This window comes from Lepisosteus oculatus, chromosome 7 (assembly GCF_040954835.1).
Source record: "Lepisosteus oculatus isolate fLepOcu1 chromosome 7, fLepOcu1.hap2, whole genome shotgun sequence".
NCBI lineage: Eukaryota > Metazoa > Chordata > Actinopteri > Semionotiformes > Lepisosteidae > Lepisosteus > Lepisosteus oculatus.
Window position 1 is genome coordinate 36137950 of NC_090702.1, and position 18684 is coordinate 36156633.

Genomic DNA, 18684 nt, shown 5'->3' on the forward strand with positions numbered 1-18684 from the left:
TATCCCAGCCTGCCTTCCTTTACATTGTAAAACTGACTGAATTTTATGCTATGACCAGCTGTGAATTTGAACAAAATCACCTTAACCCTGAGTTGTATCTGATAGTCATACAAAGCTTGCAATAACACTACAAGGTTCCCTCATAAACCACAAGAATTGATGGTGAAATACGAAAAGAATCCCTCCACTGACTTCATCCATCTCTAAAAGTTTTTGGCCTATTCAGCAACACAAGCATGCAACTTTCATAAATACATTTTATTTAAAAGCACATAAAACACTTAAAGCATTGTACAACAATTGTACATTAGGCAGTAAAGCTAACAGAAAATTTGCAAGAGATATAAAAAAGCAATCACATTAAATTAAGCAGTAAAAATTAAGTATGTGTACTTTTTTTTGGCAGAGGTAAAGCCAATTCTTTTCCACAGAGAAAATAATACTTGCTGTACTTCACTAAATGGTAGAAAAGGGAAATAAAAAAATATATATCTTTCTAGTCATTAGATGTCTAACCCATTTAATGATGATCCAAGTAAACCCATACTGTGTAGTAGGTACTTAAACTGCATTAATTGCACCTGTGCATAAAACAGCAACAGCAACCTGTTTTTGCCCTGTGATGGACAGGGTGCCGTGCATTCATTGCTTGCCAGGATAGGTTCTCCCTTTCAGAACTGGAAGAAGCAGTTAGGCAATGAATGAATAACCATCTACTGTATTTCTTTGAGTGGTATATTGGGATTTTGAGAAGAAGAATCTTTGTATGCCGATGACCTCCTGTTATATATACTGAAACCTTTTGTTTCAACCCCTCATGTTCCTTATACTTCTGAACAGTCTGGTATAAACCTTTTCTTCACAAAGTGATTTAGTACGCAGGAACAAGTAATAGGTTTATTCCATGCTGAAAGAAGAAGAAAGAAAGCACAACGTTTTGGCCGTGGAGCCTTCTTCAAGCGTCACCTGTTGCAGTTTAGCTAGACAATGGTAAAGAAGATCTGGTGTACACTTGAAGAAGGCTCCACGGTCAAAACGTTGTGTTTTCTTTCTTCTCTTTTCAGCATGGAATAAACCTATTACTTGTTCCTTTGCAGCTTACGCATGCTGACGCAGCTACCCAACTGAACTACTAGTACATATTAATGCAGTCGCAGATGAGTTAGATCTCTCAATGTTCCCACTCAAGACTGTAAGGGGAAGAGAGGGGATTACTCATATAGGTACTGTAAAAATGTAACAAGTTTTGACAATAAGATTCTACCTTCCAAATTTGAGATAACAGAAGGTTGAGATTCCTGAGGGTCCTGTTTGTTATCTCACGTTTTTGCTAATTTTGACTCTATTGTATATGTCAGAACCCAAACTGGCCATGATTTCTCCTGATTAAGATTCTTCTTGCGATAAATGTAAGCAAAATCCTGCTACCCAGGTACATGTTTTGGTCCTGTCCCAAACTTTCGTTATCTGTAGCTGTGTATATATAGTATATGTTTATATGTCAGTCTGAAATGCTGGCTTTTGCTTCCCTGTTGGCTCGCCATATCATTTTAAGGAAATGGAGAAGGAGCCCCCGACCATATCATGTGCACTGGCACAGAGACATAATACACTCAATAAAACTTAAAAAGAATTAGACACAAACTGAAGGTTTGCACTGAAATAAATGATTATATTATAAATTACATTTATGAAGTACTATTTCAGACACAGAAGATGTATCCTAAGTACAGTGTCACAGTAAACAAGAAAACAAGTAGACAGTAAACGTGAGAGTTTTATCATTGCCTTTCTACTTTCATCTCACTATACTTTCTCATAGCTTTATTTAGCCTTTTTTCCTTATTTTTCCTTTGATTTTAATCTCTAGTACTGCTTCATCTATGTGTTTCTGTTTGTACTTTTTATGTTGACTACCTTTACCTTTGTTACCCTTGGCCATTATTTCTTAGACTGTATGGTTTATGGTGTGTGGGGGTATGATCTAGGGTCAGTAGTTTAGGGGATTTATAACTCGGACAGTTGTTTATCTTGATGTATTGTTCCTCTTGAAAAATTTCAATAGAAAGATCTGGATTAAAGTTATGACAGATTCATTGTTGAGAATACATTTGTGAATGTCCTGGACTGGTTGATATGCTCAAATATTTTGGATCTAAAATGTAAGTAGATCTAATTAAAAGTCCTAATAAAAGCTAAAAATAAGCTTTGTAAACATACAATATAAAGATATAAGACATATATATATATATGCATTATTTATTTGGCAATGATCCAGAAATATATATCCTTGAGTGAACAAGTACAGTGCTCCATAAGTATTTGGACAGTAAGGTCAAAACTGCTTTTTGCTGTATACTCAATTTAATTTAGATTTGAGTTAAAAAGATGAATATATATATAGAAAATATAGAATAATGTACAGAATGTCACCTTTTACTTCTGGGTATTTTTGTACATATACAGTATGCTTTAAAAAGATACTTCTTTTGTGTTCAACTTCCCCCTCCTCCGATTTTGGGCAATCATAATTATTATTGCTATACTATATTTGGGCAAATTAACTTAAGTTGCAATTAACTTATCAATGCAACAGGAAACACCTGACCATTAAGAAGTACCTGGCAGCCAGTTTTCCCATTACATGAACACAAAAGTGTTATTATTCTAAAAGTAGTTCAGGTGGGTAGCTGCGTAGGCATGCATCAGTTGCAAAGGAATAATTAATAGTTTTATTCCATGCTGAAAAGAGAAGGTGCGACGGCCGAAACGTTGTGTTTTCTTTCTTCTCTTTTTACAATGGAATAAACCTATTATTTGTTCCTTATTCTAAACGTATACAACATAGCACAGAAATACATACTCATCTTTTCATCTTAAATTTGAATTGCTTGAGTAGACAGCAAAAACTGCAATTTTAATAATAATAATTCATTGCATGTATGTAAAACTTTTCTGGACATGGCAGTCAAAGCACTTTACAGTTAATAGGGAATCCCCTCCACCACCACCAATGTGCACCATCCACCTGGACGATGGGACGGCAGCCATAGTGCGCCAGTACGCTCACCACACATCAGTTATCAGTGGGGAGAAGAACAGAGTGATGAAGCCAGTTCATTGATGGGAATTATGAGGAGGCCATGATTGGTAAAGGCCAATGGGAAATTTGGCCAGAATGCTGGGCTAATACCCCTACTCTTTTCGAGAAAACGGCCTGGGATTTTTAATGACCACAGAGAGTCAGGACCTTGGTTTTATGTCTCATCTGAAGTACATCACCTTTTTACAGTAAAGTGTTCTCGTCAGGTTCTCAACAGGTTGGGCACCCCCTATTGGCCCCACTTCCAGCAGCAACCTTAGTTTTTTGGTTGTATGTTGATATGGCTGCTGGCTTTTTTTACATCATTGCCTCAATACTTATGGAGGACAATGTATGTCAGTAGCAATAACATTTCCTGTACCTTTTTATCAGTCTCTCACATAGGCTTTTCTGAATTTGCATGATGCATGAACTGCTTGCTTCTTGTCCTGCAAAAACATTTCAATGTGATTAAATTCACTTTCATTTATATCCATTCTTTGACTTGGCCAATTCAAAATGCAAAATTTTTTCAGCCATTCTGTCATAAATCTGCTTATATGTTAAGGATAATTGTTATGATCCTGATTGACACACTTTCATCTGCTGAAGTATGGATGACTTGACATTCTCCTCCAGAATTTGCTAATAAAACACTGAATGCAAGGTTCCATCAATGGGTTTATAGTTAGTCAGAATATCTTTTACTTGTACTGCAGACAAACATTTTTGTGATTTTCTGTGAGTTTGCAGTATCATTAATGTATATTGTAATCCAATATCATTAATTGTATATTGTAATGTATTGTATATTGCTGTATATTTACCAATTCTGATTTTATCAATGGTTCTTGAAATCTTGAAATGAAAATCTTACCGGATTTTTAGGTTTTGAAAAACTAACACTACAGAAGTAATGTGTGCATTTTGAATTATAAATTATTTTAGTTTAGGTAATCCATATCGTGCATTCTTGAGGGCAGAATTTTTAATGTTTAGTATTATTGCAATAGTATTGCTCATAGGCATTCGTGTAATTAGATACAATGCAGAAAATCTACTTTATCTGCCTGCAAAGTCTCACCTAATTATAACTCTAAGCAAAAGGAAAAATGCCTCAAACAACAAAAGAGTACATATTGTGTTAGTGTTCTAATATTTCATATGACCACATTTGTATTGTGCCAAGAACCACAAGGTACTTTAAGGAAAGCATTTATGCAAGCTGTTAAAGGTGTTCCTCATTTTTTCACTAGTACCATTTTGATCCCTGGTGAGTTGATTTAAAATAGCACTTCACTTCTTAAGATATGACACATAGTTGTCAAATGGCATGGGAACAGTAAAGCCTTTTACTGCTTTTTGCATTCAATAAATAATATTAATTTGGACCAGTTATTTTTAGAATTTCTTTCTAACCCACTAGGTTGAATACCACAGCTTTAATTCTTTCACTATGTAGCACTCCCAAAGTTATCCTCATTAGTGTTAAATACAAAACTCCCACTGGCAAGGTCATTCTTAGTCTTTTATGCCTTTTCTATGTTGTCAGTATAATGGCAAAATAATATAAAGAGTTTTAAAATCTGCAGAAGGGAAACTGTAGCGATATTATTAGATTTTAAAAACATTAATAACATTCACCCATTACATTTGCCTAATGTGGTGGTGTTTGTGTGTGGCCAAGAATATAAATTTTCAAGGTTTTGATGTATTTTTCTAATACAGCCCTGTATTCTCTCAGATGTGTTAATGTATTTATAAACTTCAAATATAAATGTTGTCATTAAAAGAAGCTATAAATAAAAAGGAAGTAAGGTAACCTAAAACATGATATAATAAGATTTATATTCCGATAAAATAAGGTTATTATTTTAAGCTTTGAGTTGTTTCTCTTTTTTCTCTATGTACACACAACAACTGTTATTCTATGTTCTTAATTTAAAATATACACAATCACAAGTTTTGAACTGTTTCCATAAACACTTTTTAAAGAAACTACAAAATTACTGTACATGTTAAGTCTTTGTCTGCTCCATTGCATTTGGAGACATAACAACAGTTTTTCTTCTGCCTAAATTATTTTTCAATTGGTGACAATTAAACTGATAAAGAAAAACACTGATATAAAGTGTATTGGGTAGTAATTTCAAATGAAGAAGGTGAAAGAAATTTGGAAATGAACTTAGTTAAACAAGTAATTAAAAAAATATTTTAAATTGCATACATTTATACATTTATAGAGCAGTTAAATAATATCATTTAAAATTATAAATGATAGATTGTCAATCACTTTTAGCAAAACTACAATGATGAAAAGATAAACTTCAAGTATTCAACTTAATTATGTTTTGAGAATCACTTGTAATAATAGAGGGTGATTTATGAAATATAAACTAAAATTAACTAAACATAATTTTACAGCACTAAGGTCAATATTTAAGAAGCACTTCGATTCAAGGAAAAATATTTATCTAATCTTTTCTGTTAAATGCTACTTTTTAAGCAGCACATTCGGTATGCAGCATATGTCACACAAAAGCTACCAACTGCTGTCCCCTTAGGTCCTGACTTTAAATTCCAAACACTTAATAAATGCATAATCGAGACTAGTGATAGATAACAGGCTCTTACATGTTACTGCAATTTATCACATAATGACTGTATAGAGTTCAGAGTGGGAGCCCTTTAAAAAGAGCTTAAAACTTCCCCTAAGGTTTTTTTTGCAAGCCTACCACAATTTACAATGCTGCAGTCTTCAGTACCCGAAGCTCCATTTATTGCTACATTAACGACCTGATATATGCAAGAAATTTTCTTAGCTAGTCTGTACTATTGAAGACATCATAAATATAAAGCTTCCCACCTTGAGTTTTAAGCAATCTAACAGCAAATATATATAAATGTGAATTTTAAAGAGTTTTAAAATTTAAAAATAGATATTTGTATTACAAGCAAGAAAGAATGTCATAAGATAGAATACTCATTTATATATAATTATGTATATAGTTTAGCCCTATTTCCCTTCATATCATGTGTCATTAGAGGCCACCAATGTATGATGTAAAAGTTGTAGCTATTTATTAAGTTAACTGTTTATGCTAATTGAACTTTTTTCTCCTGTTTTAAGAAAGCCCCACTTTATGGCATTTACTAACCAATAATTAAGATGCTATTTTTTCCTCAAAGTTAATTACTTAGCTTCTTACAAGTAGTAATCACTCTGTCATGCCTTTATAAATATGGAAATTGTGTCCACTGTTCTTCATTAACAAGCAAAAAGGTTCTGTTACATGCTGGACTATTTTTCTCTTACCAAAGAATCAAATCCTTCACAAATAGACTAGGTAAAATATGTATTGCACTTCTTACATATTTAATATTCCAAAGTACAATTAAAAATATTAAGTGGAAATCACACAGCAGTTTTAACTTGACTTCACTTAATCCCACAATACTCAATTCTTTAAAATTCTGTTTCTAGATAAAGATAAAGAACAAGAACTTCAAAGAACCATGATCAACGAGATTTGTATTATGGTAACATAGGGGCATTGAAATAAACTTAGAAAGATACATGTGTCTGCCAAAGAGTTTCAATATCTCCTGTGCTCTTAATAAGGACATTAAAATACATTTTAGATTCGCGAGGAAAAATTAAAAATTAATGCAGCCTACTTTAATTATTATTATAATACCAAAACCAGATTTAATTATGAACATGAATTCTTTATAAAACTAAACTGATATTATACAAACAGACTTTTCCCAAGGAAATTAAAGGAAATAGAATCAAGGTAGAACAGATCAACTACTTTATAAATTTAGGTCAATTTCCATATAGTAAAATGGACTGCAGTGGCTTTGGAAGATTAAATATTATTCTGAATGGCCTCCGTGGTTCAAAATAAACTCTTTGACCAATTTGTACTGCCCGTTTTAACATATGAATGCAAAACATGGACCCTTAATACAAAAATAATACAGAAATAACAGATAACTGACAGAATCATGGAAGTTATGCTCAGAATAACAAGAAGAGACAGAAAAAGAAATGAATGGGTTAGAGCACAAACAAGAGTATGTGAAATCATTAAAAGAGTGATGAGACTAAAATGGATATAGGCTGAACACGTCGAAAGAACTGAATTGCTGTCAACAAACTGCTAAGGTGGCCCTTGTAAAACATCAACAGAAAAGACAACACACGAAAAAGGAGTTTGGAGATGAATTTTGCAAGGCCTTAATTCCACAGTGTACAGATAAAGAATGACAATGATGATTTAGTCTCTATATATATAATATGCTTTGAATATTGCCAGTACAAAATGTCCACGTGCATCACACAAGTTCAAAGCTATGCACAATATCCTTGAGGTAGGAATAAGTGTAACAGTAAGCTAATATGAGGAAACCACGGACAACGCCAAGTCATACAGAATAATAACATGGATATTTAAGACTTTGACATTGATGATTGATGACAAACACTTTAACTGAACGTTGCTTCATTACTTGCAGTTGCATTTGTGCTCATATAGCTTGACTATGATGAAGGTGAAGTAACAATACTGTATAAGTATTTTCCACAATATATGAATAAAATATTGTAAAAAACTTGGGAAAATTGAATTATGTAGAATGTTGCATAAACCTTAACTCAATTTCAAAAACAAACCAGAATACAATCTCTAAAATATTCCCTGAAACCAAAATTTGAAATTCCTATTTCTTATTTTCTCTTTATAATCTTGCAAATCAAATGATTCATAGTTCTGAAGAATCATTTTAACTTAAGCAAAAGGGGCCACTGCTGTTGTTTACACTGACAAGAAGCAGCAATATTTCAGAACAAGGGAATAGCTTCAGGCTTTATAATTATAATTGCATTGTTACTGCATACATTTTAAACACACACCGAGCTACCATTAACTTAAGTTTGATATTTGCATTGTTTATTTATGTAGTTGCTAACATCCTACTTTATTTATTTTAAGAGAGGGGGACTTTAAATTTTCATGACCTCACATTAACTTAATGTACATGTCAACAGAAAGCAGAGCAACACAGGATGATTTTTTTAAAAGTAGATAATGAATATATCCATTTTAAACCCAGTAGAGAGATCCCAGTCAATTCCGAGGCTTTCAATTCACCCTAAGGAAATTGTGTTATAATCTGTCCATAATTAAACTACTGTATAAAAGGTGAGATTCTGTATTTAAGGCATCTGGGTACTGTTTTACAATTAACATTGGTTTATTATATTGCCAACACATATCTGTGTTGTCCTGAACAAGCACAGTTCAGTAATAATAAACCAATTGTTTTTTTTTCTCCTTTTGCAGATTGTTAAAGAAAGTATTAATAGTAATATTGACATTGTTTTAGCTAAACCAGTCAGCAAACCTTCTCTGTGCATTTTCTGGAGTGAAAAGAAAGGCTTACTAAAGTTGATCTCACTGTTTTGATTAGTATTATTCTTCTTAAAAGAGCACAAAAAACATCTATCCATTTTCTAACTTCTTTGTTCTTGCAGGATTGTGGGGGAGTTGAGTCCTACCCTGGCAAGCAACAGGCACAAGACATTATGGGATACCAGTTCATCTTAGCACATGAAAGATTTACAGGTAAATAATTTTAAGGTAAAGAAATAAACATTGGATTGGAGTAATAATTATATTATCATAGATCCCTTGATAGTGTATTTATTAAACATGAGGGAAAACAATGTCATTGATAATATATCTACAGTATTAACAAAATCATCATACCAAAATCATATTTGTGTTTTTTTATCTATTTGTTTACTCATTACCAAAGTAACTTAAGTTATTGGGATGTGGGGAAAAAAATCATATGTGTTTTGGATTCAACACCAACAACATTTTGTATGCAAATTAAAACTGATGGTTTGTACCATTTGTACCATGGCTTAATTTTTAACATTTATCATTTGTACATACTTATTATACATTTTATATACTTGTAAATACTTAATGCATATTTATATGTACATACCACAGTAAGATCCATTCCAGAATTCCTGAAAAAGATCTACTGTAACCTTTCTAAGAGAAATGTAAAGTAACACAAAGTTCTCCGTTCAAGAACTACAAGCCATGCCTCAGATTTCCATGTAATCTTCAAAACATGGACTGCTTTTACCATCTACTATCTTGTAGAAGCATTTCAGACTTCTACAAACAACACTTCTGATACTTTGTTTTCACTCTTTGCTGCCACTATTTACTACAGATTGCAAGCACTTCCCAGATATGGATTTATCAGTGCATGGGAAGGGAAAATGTACCACAATTCTGACATCTCCTTGGATAAGAATGAAGTATACTGAAAATGATGTGCATCTCAGATTACTATTCTAAGGATCTATCTACATCTGAAACAGAAAAGGCAAAACCTGTAATTTTATTGGGAGTATAAAGCATGCTTCACATGCAGAAACCATACAGTTTTCATCTAAAACATTTTCCTTACCTTCTGGATTAGAGAGATTAAAAATGGAAATGATAATGATATCTGCTCATGAAGTAAGTTCACTATTTTAAAATATGTGTGCTTTCTGTGAGGTTCTGCTATTTCCTTATAGTCTCTGTGTATTTTCCTGACTGCTTTTTCAGCATTGGTGAACTGGTAGAAGTGAAGTTTGCCATGTATCTGGAGATACTTCTGCTACACACAGTTCTGTATTTTAGGGATATGAATTGATTGCATCTAAACAAAAATAAAGAACACAGCAAGGTCTGATTTTAAATATGAAACAAAGTGAACCAAACTGGAATAAATGTGCTGTTTTGTTCAGATATCATCCTGACAAGAAAATGAATGAACAGAGGACTGGAAAGGTAAAACATAAAATATCTATAAATTGAAAACAAAAAAAGAAACAGCCTCCTTCTCTCCTCCATTCCCTCTTCTTCCCTTTCCTACCTCCCACCTGCAGTGTTCCCCCCACCCAGAAAAGACTGGGGTTTCATCCACCCACCCCTGCCAGCTCAGTCCAACAGGGCCAACATACACCTGCCATAAGACAAGGCATAGGAGGGAAGGATGGACCTGGAACCTCAGGATGAACCTCAGGAGAGTTGTTATCCCCTTCCTATTTTAAGTGGTTCTTGCTGCCCACAGTCACTGTGGGAGTTGGCAGCTCAATTATGAAAATGATGCATACAAGTACCTCATTCTTAAATGTTTAAAAATATTTGATAGAACAATTTACAAAAATCATGAACTATGAGGAATGCTGTGTTCTTACGGTACTGCATTGTGTATGCATCCACCATCAAATGAGGAACCTGTGGTTAAAAAACAGCGAAATCTTAAAAACTAGGTCATTAAATGTTTAATGGCACTCTACATTGAAGAGAGGGAGAGGTGGTGTAAATATGGGTTGTGCAGTAGTAGTACTTGTGCAAGTATATAAATATATAAGTCTATAAAACATTCAAAACACATTATTGCTTTTCAATCCATTCACAATCAGAAGCTTTTTATTTTTAAAAACGGGTCATTGCAAGCCAGAGCTCATACCAGAAGCATAGGGCACAACTCAGTAGTGTAACAGGCACCAATCCATCACAGGTCACATGCAAATAGGCACCTAGGGACAATTTACAGACACTAATTAAAAGAAAACTATGGCTTTTGAAGGTGGTGAAAACCTATAGTACCCATCATAGTTAATAGATAATTCTAGTAGTAATTAATTACTAATTAGAAGCTAATGGATCTAAGGCCTTCATCCAACATGTTTCTTGAAAGAAGCAAATGATATTGGCTTCAATGTCAGCGATAGGTAGCTTGTTCCTTATTTCCACAAACATTATATGAAGAAGTACCCCTTTTCCTCAGTTTTAAATGCACTTCACCTTAGCTTCCAATTGTGACTTCTTGTTTGGTTCTCACAGTACATTCTGAAGACATCTGTAGTGTTGACTGTCGAAGTTTTGCAGAATTTTGAATTTTGAATTTGAATTCAAGAATTTACTTGAATCATAGTTTCAAATATGTTTTAAACTCAGTTTTCTCTGTTCAAGGCAAAACATTCACTTTTAACTTCTATTTTGAAGAATGCTTAAACTGATATTTTAGTACAGAGTATCTATAATGATTAATCTGAACAACTGAGGAGAGTTTTTGGCACAATTTACAAAGAGACTAAACATTATAAACTTATAAATATATATATTTTTTGGCTTTTACACCTATTCTTCTATGTGAATATTATTTATTATATTCCCTCATCCCAGGACATGGTATTGATAACTTTCATTCTTATATTTAACTGATATTTATCCATTAATAATAGGGATAATTTATTCAAAATTAATAACTTTCAATTAATTATTCCAGTAAATTCCCTTTCACCATTTAAACTGTTGCCCTCAGTACTCTACTGATTCAATATACTATCCTGTTATAATTCTCCAAAGCTGTGTTTCATTCCTTCATAATCTGATATCCTAGAATTGTACAAATTTGTTATTATTACAGGTGTACTTGTACAGTTACAAAAAATAACATTTCTTCAAACATAACTTGTAAGTCTCCTTCAAAATATTCTACTAAAATGCACTCTTGCATAATCTTTGTGTTTAACTTTAGAAACCATTTTTCCTGTATATGTAGACTGGATAAATAATAAAGGAGTTTTAAGTTTTAGAATAAAAAGCACTTTAATGAAAAGTAAAAGTAATGTTCTATTTTAGGTTAATTTGTTCACAACAGATCACAATATATGTTTTCCGAATCTGGCAGATATATACTGAAATGAAGTCTGTAAAAAGACAAAGCTCATATTTATATATTCATTCCTTCATGCTTCAAGTGCCCACTCACCACAGCAGCATAACAATTACAATAAATGTCTCATGAATAGACCTCATCAGATGTACAGACCATACCATTCATCTCAAATTGTCACACCATGTCTGTGATAATAATTCTAATTAAAATTATATAAATGCTAAAACAATCTATGCTTTGATATATATATTACTCTCTTACATTATCTTGTTATAAAATAAGTTATTATAAAATACACATACTTAAAAATGTGATTTTTCAGTTTATGCTCATTTGTCAGTCTAATGTATTTTTTGGGTAATAGTTATGAGTTGATAACACTCATGATGAATCATCCCAAAATAACACATTTCTGCCTTCCCCGTAGCAAAATGGGCAACATATTTTATTATATGAAAAGAATGTATTTACAAATGATTCCATGAAAAAAATGTGATTAAAAGTTTATATTTATGTGAGATGATGATAGACCTATAGAATACCATTTTTTACAATTTTAGTATTTTGTTATTTACATTCTGTTTCAACATTTCAGATTAGAAGGTTATTCTAACTGTACATTGGCTGGGATTACTTCCTTTTTACTTGATAGGTTGTTTTATATTGTTACTAACATGTAGCATTATAGCATGCAGGCTGCAAGAGAGAGGAGCAGAATACTAGATGAGAATTTTCAGTGGGGATTGATGGTGATGCCAGTATTGAAGGTATCATCATCAATCCCTACTCCCCTCCTTACACTAAAAACACCAATAGCTTAAGTCTAGTGGTCTCGGCCCAGAAATCATGATCAAGCATTTTATGGCATTTTAATGATTCCAAAATAATGTGTGCTAAATCACCTATGCCCTATTATGGAAAAAAGAATGCATACAACTGAAATACAGAATACAGTCTGCAACTGAAATACGGGGGACCATCAAAGTGTCACATTTAAAACCTACAAGGCAACAAAATGCTCAAGGAAGGTGGTCCCAAGAATATAGAAGAGTTACCCTTTTCAATTCTTATCATTCCCTGCAGAAATGCTTCAAAGAATTTAGGATTACACAGACACACATTGTGTGTGATATAAACTATTCTTTCAATAGCTACATGCACTAAGAAATTATCACTTAATATTTGTTCTAGAAGTGCCACTGATCACTTTATGGAGTTCTTGTCAAAGGACCATGGAGGGATCATGTGATCTGACGCTCAAACTGTATAGCTGTATAGATATGGCAGCATTCAGTTTTGCAGGTTTTCATTACTTACATGGGTGGTTGTGCCAAGGTGGCCAGTTAATTCCACTGAAAGATGGTGGCGGAGCTTAGGGGAGTTAGTTGGAAGACTCCATGCTGTGTTAAAAAATACTTAGGTTGATACCATCCAATAAGAAGACAAAATATATCAGGCCTCTGGATGAATCTCTGACATTTTAACTTAAAAGAAACACTTAAAATGTAAAAAGAATAACAAAATGGCTTGCTTTTATCCTAGAAGGATGCGTATTAATACTACTTACTGTTGTAGAAAAACAAGTGATATTTACACTGAAAATACCTTTCAGATAATTGATATGCAACTTATTCATTATTTTGTCAAATGTGTCCATCTTGTGTGGTGCTTCCATCAACATTTGATCTAGAAACATGCCTGAACATTGTGTGAGACGTTCGTAAAGAACTTTCGTAAAGAATTTTGTAAAGTAAAGAAAGCTGCATCACCTCAGAGTCATTGACAATAGATTGGATGAGTCAGTCCATTGTGATACTGCTTCCAAGACATGTCTGCGTGGTGAGTGTTTCAACTGCAAGAAAATCAGGATACCTCTGCGTTTTTCTTACAATCCACTAGCCAAAAGTATGATACTAGCAATGGATAACAGCTTCAGTTAAAAAGGAACAAAAATCACAGTCACCATCACAGTAAAGGTCACAGTCAAGCAAGAAATGGCAAACTCCTTGGAGGAGGAGTTTGAAGACATTGTTCAAAATCAACTGAACAAATTTTAAAAAAAATATAAAACAACAGTTCATGTTTCACCAGAAACTGAAGAAAGTCTTCAAATGAATGCTTCATACATATTGACCATGGGGAATAGTATCCTTGCAAGCTGCTGATAAGAGGGGTTCTGCATTATGGTGCAAAAGAGAAGCCTGTGTGTTTCCGTACAAAATCGCCAGCAAAAGGGTCCTTCTGCAATATGGCCTTACCCTGATTCTGTTCTAGACCACCTACAAGAAATAAATCCTTCTGTTTCTGTTGTACACTGCTTCAGTGATGGGCTATGTGAATGTTGTAGGCAAAAGTAGAATTTCATATAGGGAGAAGTGCACAAGAGAGGATCCACTGCAAGAACTTGGAACCTCTTTGAGTCATGGTAAGTACAGTAGGCTCCAGATGGAAAAGGTGTTCTGAAAAGAAGTGAAAGATTGGTTAGCCAAGGAATGAATATTCCAAATGCTCATCATTTGTTCAGGGCATTGAGTGATGCAGGTCAAACTGTAAAGTTGTTTTACATTGACTAGGACACTGCTGACAAAGCCACAGAAGCAAAGTCCTACTAGTCGGACAATACAGATTCATCAACACTGTCTCAGTGAAGATTACATACAGTATAGAGATGTGAGTTGCCTATTCTCCTTGCAACAAGTGCTAGAATGTGATTGCTTGAGCTTTCCCAATCAGCCTTCTTCTACTGAGCCTTTTCCAAAATGATATTATGGAATTGTCTGTTACTTTACTGATATACTCTTCAAATATGAAAACTTATTTTTCTCAAGGGTTTTTTGCACATTTTAGAATTCAAAAATATTAAAATAATTTGAAATAACAACAATGAATACTATGAATACCATAAGTAGTATAAAGCGACACCTTTCGTCAAACTTTTGACAGGTACCACGCCCCCTTTTCCATCCAATGGTCGTCCGCTGTGTTTGGTTGTCCCGCCCCCCAGCCATCCAATGGCGTGTTGTTATTTGTGCATGACCCGCCCCCTCAGGAGCCAATGGTGTGGGTCGGAACCCCCTACCGGCCGGTCGCCCCGACGCCTCGGGGTGCCAAAGCCCCCAGCCGGCGCATCCCTGGTTGTGTGCGAGTGTGTATTGGTTTGGAAGTGGGAGCATGTCTGCCGCGGGGTTGAGTGCGCTCTATTATAACCCTAGGAAATCGGGCAGTTACGGCGGCGCAGGGGGTCTGTTGCGGGCCGCGAGATCCCGGGGTGTGCGCGGCGCCAGCCGCGGGCGGGTGGTCGAGTGGCTGTCCGGCCAGGCTGCTTATACGCTGCACAAGCCGGCGCGCGTGCGTTTTAAGAGAAACAGGACGCTGGTGTCCGAAATGGACTGGCAGTGGCAGGCCGACTTGGTGGACATGAGAGAACACCAAGCGTTCAACGACGGTTTCTGTTACATCTTAATGTGTATAGACATGCTGTCTAAATACGCTTGGGCCGTGCCGCTGAAAACCAAGACTGGTGGGGCCGTGACAGGCGCTTTCCGAAATATACTGCAAGAGGGTCGGACTCCTAAAAAGCTACAAACGGACGAGGGTAAAGAATTTCTTAACAGGACCTTCCAAAATTTTCTCAAACGTGAGAATATTAAACATTTCGTTACGGCCAGCGATGTGAAGGCTAGTGTGGTCGAAAGGTTTAACAGAACTATTAAAACAAAAATGTGGAGGTACCTGACACACAAAAACACCTTTCGTTATATCGACGTCCTTTCAGATCTTATTTACGCTTATAACCATAGTTACCACACGACTATTAAACGAACCCCGGCTTCTGTTACGCCCGACAACTCCCTTGAGGTGTGGAGAACGGTCTATGACGCTCACTTTAAGAGAAAACCGTCAAAGTTTTCATTTAATGTGGGTGATCGCGTGCGGGTGTCCAAAATAAAGGGAGTGTTTGAGAAGGGATATGAACAGACCTTCACAGATGAAATTTTCATTGTCAAAGAGCGGTCCGCGGCTCTGAGACCCTATTACAAACTGCAGGACTACGCAGGCGATGATATTAAGGGTTCCTTCTATGCCGAAGAGCTACAGAAGATAAACCCGGATGTTGAGAACGTCTACCGCATCCAAACGATTTTAGCAACCAGGGGTCGTGGCAAAAACAAACAGCTTTTGGTAAAGTGGCGTGGCTGGAGCGATAAATTCAATAGTTGGGTGAAGGCTTCTGAGGTCCGAGACATATAGAGGTGGTGAAAAATGAACCCCAATGGTTTCTATGTGACGCTGGCCAGTAATTCATCCTCAAAGATGTTTCCAAAGAACACTAACGCCTGCTTCACAGAGCATCTGGCAAAGGCGATTGACCTGGACGGGGGCTGGGAAGTGGGCCTGGTCGAGCTACACTATCCGAATACACTAAACACTTTTGATGAAGACGAAGTTTTTCTGTTCATCAGCGAGGAGCTCAAGACTATCTGGACCTGTACCTTACCGAGAGGGTACTACGGCAACATCGAACAGCTCTTGCATGAAATGAAACGGGCTGCTGAAAAATCCAAGTTAACGGCTGTAAGTCTTAAATACAACCCCATTAGCCGTTCGGTAAGAATTGTTAGTGATAAACGGTTTGTTATGCAGCTGCGTAACCGCCTAGCGCGGATGTTGGGTTTCAATTCGGGTGTCGCGGGTGTAAAATCACCGCACCCCGTCGATATGACTGGCGGATTTAACACCATGTATATATACACCGATATCATAGAACACCAGTTAGTAGGCGACGTCTACGCACCGCTTTTGCGTTGTGTGCCCTTCAGAGGCGTGGATGGTGAATTCGTCACAGTATTGTACGACAAACCCCATTACGTGCCGGTGAGCATCGACCATTTTAACAACATCACTATTGAAATAAAGACGGATCAAAACGAACACGTGTCATTTGCATTTGGAAAGGTCATCGTCAAGCTGCATTTCAGACCTGTGAAAGCGTCAAACATCTAAAAGGATGACGGTCATCAAGAGCTACGGGGATCCTTCTCTGTATACCCACTACTACAAACAACAGGCTGGTTATGGATTACCAGGATTTTCAGGGCTACCGGTTCAGTACGGCGCTGGTATCGGTGGTATTTTCAGAGCGCTATTTAGAAAAGCCGTGCCTTTTCTGAAACGCGGGTTTGAAATAGCTAAGCCGCACATGGCATCGGCTGCTAAAAACATCGCCAAAGACGTGGTCGGCAACGTTACAAGCGCGGTCATGTCTAAGGTGGGTGCACATCAGCAGGAAGGTTCGGGTCTAGCATACATCCGCAGGGGTGTCGGTAGAAAAAGACAGACGTCATCATCCCACCGTCGGGGGCCGCCGAAACCTGATAAAAGAACGGCTAAGCGCAGACAGGCAACTCATAGAAGCTTCAGGTCGACCAAGAAGAGCGTGACACACCGCAATCAACGCGACACGAAACGAGACATATTTTAAACATGGCATTTGTTCACGGCGGGTCTGCAGAATGCGCCAAGTCGGAGTTGGACATATTTCAATTAGCGCCTACCCAAACAAGCGTCGAGAAAAGTTTTTACATAGAAGTTCCACCCCTCACGGCCCTCACGGAAAACGCACCTCTGGAGTTCTACGTCGCAGGCAACGGTGAAGATTATTTAGATTTAAACAACACGCTGCTCTATCTGACCTGTAAAATAACGGAAGCAGACGGTCGGGACATTGATGCGGCAGCCCGTGTGAGCCTGGTGAACTACCCCATCGCTGCCATCTTCAGCCAGGTTGACATCACCGTAGGAGACCGATTGATCAGCCAGAGCAACAACTGCTATCCTTACAGAGCCTTTATAGAGTCGGTCCTGAACTACAGTGAAGAGACGCTGAAGACGCAGTATTCAACAGGTCTCTTTTACAAAGACACAGCCGGTGAACACGAGTCCACAATTTTGGATGGTCCCAATCAGGGGTTCCGAAAAAGAGCATCATACACGACGCAAAGCCGAAAACTGGAGCTCCTGGGACACATTCACGCCGACCTGTTTTTTCAGGACAAACTACTACTGAATGGCGTAGACCTGAAAATAAAACTCACGCGAAACAGAGATGCTTTCTGCTTAATGAACAACGCCGGAGAACACAAACTGAGCGTACTCTCTGCATCTTTGTTTGTGAAAAGAGTCAGAGTGTCACCCGGGGTCAGACTGGGACACGCCGAAGCACTCCTGACGGCCAACGCTAAATACCCCATAGACCGCGTACAGATGAAAGTCTTCAGCCTGCCTGCCGGGAGCCGTGTGTGTAACCAAGAAAACCTCTTTCTCGGGCAGCTACCCAAAGTGGTCATTTTGGGGTTTGTGGACAACGCGGCATTCAGCGGCAGTTTTACCCAAAACCCCTTCAATTTTAAACACTACAACGTTAACTTTCTGGCTCTCTACGCGGACGGGGAACAAATCCCCACTAAACCGCTTCAACCAGACTTCCAGAATGGACATTGCGTCCGTGAATATTTTAATCTGGTGGAAACAGCCGGGAAGCGTCTGAAAGACAAACCTGTTCTGGTGGACCGCGAGGAGTACGCACGCGGTTACACATTGTTCGCTTTCAACCTCAGCCCCGACGACGAGTGCACAGGACATTATTCACTTATCAAATCGGGTAATCTGAGAGCTGAAATACGCTTCGCGACCCCGCTACCCACAACAGTTAACATGGTTGTGTACGCGCTGTTCGACAACGTGATAGAGCTGGATATGAGACGTCAAGTCATTTACGACTTCAGCTAAAAAGCGCTGGGAGACCACACAACCTGCACATAAAGATGAACACCAAA

The 18684-nt window shown here is 36.8% G+C and overlaps 1 protein-coding gene across 1 annotated transcript; it reads left to right on the forward strand.

Annotated features, from left to right (window-relative positions):
- Positions 1 to 17332: 17332 nt before the first annotated feature.
- LOC138240847 (uncharacterized protein F54H12.2-like) lies at positions 17333 to 18637 on the forward strand. The gene is made up of 2 exons (XM_069192914.1): positions 17333 to 17920; positions 18179 to 18637. The coding sequence occupies exons 1-2, from the start codon at positions 17333 to 17335 to the stop codon at positions 18635 to 18637; spliced, it is 1047 nt and encodes a 348-aa protein (XP_069049015.1).
- Positions 18638 to 18684: the final 47 nt, after the last annotated feature.